Here is a 7,565-nt window from a genome sequence, read left to right as displayed (position 1 = left end):
CAATCAAGAGAGTCTCGTCCAACCCAGCCTGTCAACTTTTCAATACTTTTAGAGTACCAGTGAAATGAGTAGTATGCCAACGTCACCATATTTTACATAGTTGTACAAATCCTGAAAACCATCTGATATAGTTGCAGGTTGCCTCGTGCAAACCTTGTAAACATAGCTTGTCACTGTTCTTATCAAAAGCAAACAGAAGATAAACTCAGAACTTTCCCTCATTTTTCCATACCCGGGGCAAGAAAAAACAAAATTAACAAAAGCATGGACAACCCTGGTGATGCACAATCGGAGAAGGCCACCGTCAATGACACCATAATGGGGTAAGAGAAGCCTCCTCCTCATTCCTTTTTTGTCACAACATTCGAATCTTTTAATGGATTTTGCTTGGTGTCAAACCCTAACAAACATGGAGGACCCAAAGGCTACCTCTGGAATAACCAAACTCTTTTGTGTGTAATTACAGGACAAACATGGGGGATAGTAGTGAAGGGGTGAGTTTGATACGGAGTGGATTACATGAAGTGAAGAGGATTTTGATGGAGGTCTCTTCCCACCAGACCAAAAGAATGGAAATGATAGAGCTTTCCATTGACGGGATATGTACCAACGTGGAGCATTTTTCACATAAGCTGAAGGTTACTTCGTAAAGAACTGTATTCTGTTTATTTTCCTGAAGTTACGTACATCTTCTGAAACCCTAACTGGAAAATTAACATGTTTATGCAGTCCACAATTGATCTCGTTGAGAAGCTGGACATGAAACAACTCCTTATTGACGATGTAATGCTCAAGATAGCTAACCTTGAAGATATGGTCAGCAACTTATGCTCCCAGCATGTTGCAGCTTCTACTCCCAGTAAAGGCAGACGTGTTGCGCCATCCCATGGGAAAGGAAGAGGGAGTGGGAACAAGATTTCAAATGCCACTTTTGCTGCTCACAACACAGTTATCATGGTACCCACAGACGACGAACAAGACAGTGAGTCGATTGGGAATGAAAGCCAAACTGGTGTTGTCTGTAGAACAATTAATCCCTCTTTCACAGGAAAACCAATGGGTTCTCCAATTGGGGCTCCCCAACAGAAAAAGGGTTTACATGCATTCAATGCTTTAGGTCTTACTGGTTTGGGGAAGGTATTATTTGGCAATTCAAGTTCCTTGTACACGTCGTTAATTTGAATTGTTGTAATTGTAATGTTTGCATTCCTGTTTCCAGAACCCTAGTGGATCCTCATCATTACAAAGTTCGCACAGCTCTCACGGATTAGTCACGAGGTTTAGTTTGAAACAATCTGTAGTGAACCGCCCCTTGAAAATCCAGAAGATTGATTTCTCCAAGTCAAAATCATCCAAGTTAAGTTCCACCACGCAAGACACTACTCAAGCAAATCGTGGTGTTACAGTAAGGTCCCCACTAGCTGAAAGCAGCACCTTACATGGGTTAACAATGCCAGCGGTAATATGACATGTTCTAAGTTTTTGCTATTTCATTCCTTTATTATGGGCTGAAAGCATTGCCATTTGATTGTTTAATGACATGGTGTTATTGGCATGTCATGTTATCTGAAGTACATCAAATGTAAGTTCAGACCGACGGTGGACATGGAGCTAAGTGCCGACAAAATTCAGTTATGTGCATATGTTTGGCATGTCGGCGATGATGAAAGGTAGTAATTGTGTATGACTCTAGGTCCTGATTCAGAAAGTTAATGTATGTCCACAATTTTTAATTTGATCTTCTGATAATTTGCTTTCAGTAGGAATGAGGTTTTGATAAAGACAGATGATTACGAAGCAACAAGAAAATCTTTTGATTGTTTTTGCCTTATGCAAAAGATTACACAAGAGGTACAATGAGTACTTTTGCGGTTGTCATTGCATACATGTGATGTGATTATATTCTTTAGTTGCGGGTCCTATTTAAAACCTCATGATAAAAGTCCTTTAAATGGCTTAAATGGTGTGTGCTGCAGATACTTACGTGGATGGCAATTAAAGCCACTTGGACTCAACAACATGGGGTTGAACAAACCTTATGGTCATTGCCTCCGACTTTTGCCGTAAGAATATTGCATTGTTGAGTTTCTCAATTTGTTATGTGTTTCGTAAGCTTGCAAATTTAAGACCATTCATTGTGCACTCAAATTGGTATTACAGGCTGATGTGACCAAGCCATTGACAATTGAAGAAATGAAGGAAAAATATGTCACCAAGTGGATGTGGTCTTTCCCAGATCTGACACATGTAGGTGATACCTAGACAATGCGATATATATTTTTTGTTTTGGTAAACGATAAACAATTATTGACAACTAATTATGAACACTTTCTGTAGATTTATGTCCCCATTGAGGAAAAATCAGGTCATTGCTATCTAATGGTTGTTTGTACTGAAGATAAAGTCATTTACCAGTTTGACTCAAACCTTGATGTGGACATGATGAAGTATAGGAATGAAACAATGCAAAAAGTGGTGGGATGACTATCTCTTATCCGAGTAATTGTTACATTCTAGGTACCTAATACAATTAAATTCTAACCTCAATTCACTTGCGTAGTGTGAGGTAATTCCCCAGATGTTTACAGCACCAGAATTCCCAGATAATTATCTAAATGGGGTATTTCAAGAGGACAATTGGGAGTTGACAGAAGCTAGAGGGATTGCAAATCGTGGTCATAGGTGAGGTCAATTAAGCATTGTTATTGAGACATGTAAATCTCTCATTTTCTTCCCCATCCTATTAAGCATAATGCGTGTTGTTCTTCCTAGTCTTCAAATTTTTTTGACATTAAATTAATAACTTGTACAGCAAAGACGCTGCAGCTTGCGTGGTGGATTGGCTGAACATGGAACAATTGTTCAAACCAAATGAATCTAGCATGGTGGGCAAACAATACCTATATTGCATGTCATTACAAGGATTTTTTTTGACTATTCACTTATGTTAGTTTTCTTCATCTCAATTGCAGCAACATGAGCGACTTACTAGAATGAGGGTTGCCATGGACCTCTTGATTGGTAGCCACAATGAGTTGTGGCCGATACTCCAAAAGAAAGTGGAGGATTTCTGGTTGACAATTAGGAATCGATGATCAAATTCTGCTGGCTGGAGAAATCCTTTTTTTGATCATTTTGTTAACTGTGATAAACTGCAGTAATTTTCGTTCATGGTTTGTTTCACTTTGTCTTTGTCACGAACTTTCTTTTGTGAACTTAGTTGAAAGAAACTTACTTCCACTTACCTCTGCACAACTGTGCACGTAGGGGATCCAGAATCATGTAATATATTTATTTATTTTCCTGAACCTATCTTGCTCTGTTGAAACGGGTCGCTATAAGTTATCAAGTAGTGTCCATATCTAAATGTCTATAACTGCTACCACGATTTGGCATTGTGAGTGTGCGTAAAACTGAATATGAACCATCTTACGTTAATCAAAACACAACAACTGCAATTTACAATAGTGGGATAATTCCCCATTCGTCACGTTGCCAAGTTCAACTCTTTTGTGTGTCATTTGATTGTACTTGACAGAACACACGCTAAATAAACAGTAAACAAAACAACCACTAAACCTAACACACTCTTAACCATGAGAACTAGGGGTGTTCATAACCGAACCAATCCAAACAAAACCGACAAACCGATCCAAAAAAACCGAAATCCAATCAAACCGAAAACCGAACGGACTGAAAATTGAAAAAACCGAAATAATTTATTGGATCGGATCTGATTTCGGATTTGATTTTCAAAACCGAACCGAACCAATCCAAACCGAACATTCACAAATATGTATACTTTTAGATATACATATATCATTCCATTTACACTTACATAGTACATATTTATTGTTTATATATTGATTATATCACACATGCTTATTTATAAAATTATGTTTTAATAAAAAAAGTTCAAGTAATTATTTGAACTATATACATGCACCAAGTAACAATTATAATCATAATTTAAAAATTTGTTACTATGTTATAATTTATGAATGTTATAAATTATGTATCATATATTATATATTTTTAAAATTTATACAACACAATTTCAAAATATAAAAAAGTGAAACAAAAACCGAATAATCCAATCCAATCCAAACCGCTATAGATTGGATCAGATTGGTTCGGATTTGAATTTAGTAAAAAATCCATTGGATGTCAAAATCATAAAACTGATGAGATCGGATCGAATGATTTTTCTCCTCAAAACCGATCCAATCCAATCCGCGAACACCCCTAATGAGAACATCAATTTAAACAATACATAAGAAACATATTTTACATTCACACCAAGATTTGATGTGTCGTTCAACAGGTCAGGAGTTCATCGCCAACAATGGCAAATACAACAAACTCAAACTCAATCTCAAAATCAAAATACATTCCAAAATGAACATTCCCAAATGGACTAACCATCACTTGTCCACCGATGTTAGTAAACCATCTTGCTCTTCAAATACCTAATATTCACCCTCTGCATTGTCCACAAATACACTAATGTCAGTAACAGTGATTTGGATACTGAAATAATTCAACCAACAATTGCAACATTTAAAAATACCTAAGGCTAAATGTATAACTGTAAACATGATACACTATAAATACACCACTGTCAGTAAAAGTGATTTGGATAATCAAATAATTTAACCAACAATTGCAACATTTAAAAATACTTAAGGCTAAATGTATAACTGTAAACATGATACACTATAAATACACCACTATCAGTAAAAGTGATTTGGATACTGAAATAATTCAACCAATAGTTGCAACATTTAAAAATACCTAAGGCTAAATGTATAACTATAAACATGATACACTATGAATGCTAGTCACATACCTTCATCCTCATGGTCATAATCTAAACCATCATAGTCACCATCTTCATCTTCACTACCCATACTCTCATTGTCTTCATCCATTTGAAGGTTGTGATTTTCATAGTCAATGTCTCTTAACAAAGGACACGTCAATCTGTTGTGACCAGCCACTCTACATACAGTACATCTAATCGTACGCTTCGTGGTTAAACCGGAGGATGATGATGTTGGTTGAACACGATGTTGCCTAACAGGTCCCAAATTATTAACACCCGAGGGAACATTAGGATCCCTTTCAATGTTGCTGTCTTCTTCTGTTACACCCTTGCCTTTTAATAACTGTTTCTCATGCGCAATTATCTCCTTCACACTGTGGAAATCTTCAACAGTCTTACTAGCTAGGGAGCACAATTCCCTGCATGACTCAACCAACCAAACATATCTAGCAATCACATCAGATTCCCAAAAAAATGAGCCTTCTATTGCTTCTCCATTTAAACAATCTTTTGCACCTTTAGTCCATCGTTTACAAACTAAAGAAATTGGCAACTCAGTAATGTGGAGAAATACAAGAACTCCCAATATATGTTCACATGGCAGCCCATATGTCTCCATCTTTTCACAAGAGCACTTGAAGTCAACTGTCGAAGGTTCACAGTAAACATTCCATGCCTTTGATTCTTTTCTATATTGTACAACTTTGTACCGTTTATCACCTACTGCACGTTTCAATTCTGTTACAAGCATTCCTGACGCAAGACTAATAGCAGGGACAAACAAATTGAAAACCTCCCTAGTAAGAATTCTTGCAGCTGACCTTTCAAGACCCTTAAAATTAGTTTGCAACGGAAGATCACCAAAACCAGACTTGAAATCAGCATCTAGTTCCTTATACCGCATGTACGAAAGACATCGATGGAAGTGCTGAACAAACTCAAGCAAGTTGTGCCTTGATCGGACAAACTTCAACAGTTGAGAGTGAAAACCCTCGCACCTTGATGTCGTCCTAAAACCAGCAAAAAACTTTCCACGAAAGTAAGTTGCAGCCCACATTTCCCTTTTTTCATACATTTCACTAACCCAAGTATCACCCTCCAAACCCAGCTCTGTAACCATTACAACCCACCGTCGCTTGAACTCACCAATGCCATAATCACTTAACATACATGTCCTAAACCTATTCATAAATTCTGGAATGCCAATCCTTTTATTTGCAATTTTAAGCAAATGTCATGCACATAGCCGATGGTGAGCATTTGGAAATACTCTTCTAATGGCATTGCGCATTGGTTGCGCACCATCAGTTATGACAGCCCCCGGTAACTTCCCATACATATCTTCTGCAAACTGCTCTAATAACCAGACATAGGTTTGTTCAGTTTCATTATCCACAATTGCAGTGGCAAATATAATGGTTTTGTTGTGATGGTCAACACCTGAAAATACTACCACCGGTCGCCGATACTTGTTCTTTTTGTAAGTTGCATCAAAAGCAACTACATCACCAAACACTTTGTAATTGTATCGACTTATACCATCACACCAAAACAGATTTTCAACGCCATGCTCAAAATCATCTGTGTGCCGCTCAAACATGAGTTGGTCATTTAAACCCAACCATCTCAGATAATCTACAGCGTTACGCCCATCTGACAAATGTAACCGACTTTGCTTCGCAAGCTGATTTTCCATATTTTTCGGTCCAAACCCAACTTTCTCATAACCTCCTGACTGACTGGCAAAACAATTAAATATTTCCGGAGCCCTTATACCAGATTTCATGAAACTATTCATTGACATAATGTCCGCATTAGTCATTTCCCTATGACCAGCCAAAAAACCACCTTGCTGCTTCGGCACAAGATCATGATTATGCCAATCTTGGAAACAAGTTACATACCATCTTTGCGAGGGAGGGTCAATGTGCACCTGGAATTTTGCTTCACATCCACATCTAAAATCAGCCTTCGATCGTCTCATTCTAATTGCTTCAAAATTTCCTTTGTCTTCACGAAATCCTTGTCTATGGCATAAAAATGTTTGCTGAACAACTTCCCCTTTTGTATTTCTGCGTATAGTTCCTCTGCGGGCAGAAAAACCCATGATTCTTCCATACCAATGATAAAACTCATAAGCAACCTCCACATTTGCAAAATGGAAGTTCTTTACTTCATCAGGGCCTACACAACAAAAATCTAACTGCAAATAATCTTCCTTACTGTCAATTGCTACAAGATTTGATTTACCTGACCCTTCAGTCCTCTGCTCAGCCTCACCATTTCCATGAATAGCCCATCGTATTCATCTGTCTCTGAATCACTCTGCTCTTCAATATCCTCAAAGGATTCATCATCAGCAAAATTTTCATAAACTCCAGCCTCATTTTCAAAAACTTCATCTTCATCATAAAGCCACATGTCTTCAAATTCCTAAAGCACACAAAGGACAGAAATATTACATAACAGGTATATTAAATGTAAACTCAGCATCGAAGGGTGGATGACAAAGAGTTTGGGGCAGTATTTTAATACCAATGGTATATCATTTTCCTTTGTCATATTTGTTAAATCGGCTTGCGCCTCAACTTCAATCTCTTCAACACCCTTCAAAAATACAAAATTTCACCAACATTACCGTACCATACCATATATAAACCAACAAAAACCAACAAAATATTCAAACGCATACCTCAACGGTGACAGTCTTCGACCATCCTTCTTCACTTTCATTGTCCAT

The 7,565-nt window shown here is 37.5% G+C and overlaps 2 protein-coding genes across 2 annotated transcripts; both read right to left on the bottom strand.

The window, feature by feature from the left end:
• Nucleotides 1-4,841: 4,841 nt before the first annotated feature.
• LOC130712285 (protein FAR1-RELATED SEQUENCE 12-like) lies at nucleotides 4,842-5,945 on the bottom strand. Its single transcript, XM_057562120.1, has one exon. It carries the CDS (start codon nucleotides 5,943-5,945, stop codon nucleotides 4,842-4,844), a length of 1,104 nt encoding a protein of 367 aa, XP_057418103.1.
• A 114-nt stretch (nucleotides 5,946-6,059) lies between these two features.
• On the bottom strand, nucleotides 6,060-7,565 carry LOC130712284 (protein FAR1-RELATED SEQUENCE 5-like). Its single transcript, XM_057562119.1, has 4 exons — nucleotides 7,518-7,565; nucleotides 7,361-7,432; nucleotides 7,076-7,258; nucleotides 6,060-7,028 (listed from the first exon to the last, which is right to left on the bottom strand). The coding sequence occupies exons 1-4, from the start codon at nucleotides 7,563-7,565 to the stop codon at nucleotides 6,060-6,062; spliced, it is 1,272 nt and encodes a 423-aa protein (XP_057418102.1).

The sequence above is a fragment of the Lotus japonicus genome, chromosome 4 (assembly GCF_012489685.1).
Source record: "Lotus japonicus ecotype B-129 chromosome 4, LjGifu_v1.2".
NCBI classification, from domain to species: domain Eukaryota; kingdom Viridiplantae; phylum Streptophyta; class Magnoliopsida; order Fabales; family Fabaceae; genus Lotus; species Lotus japonicus.
This window is presented reverse-complemented; position numbering and strand designations above follow the sequence as displayed.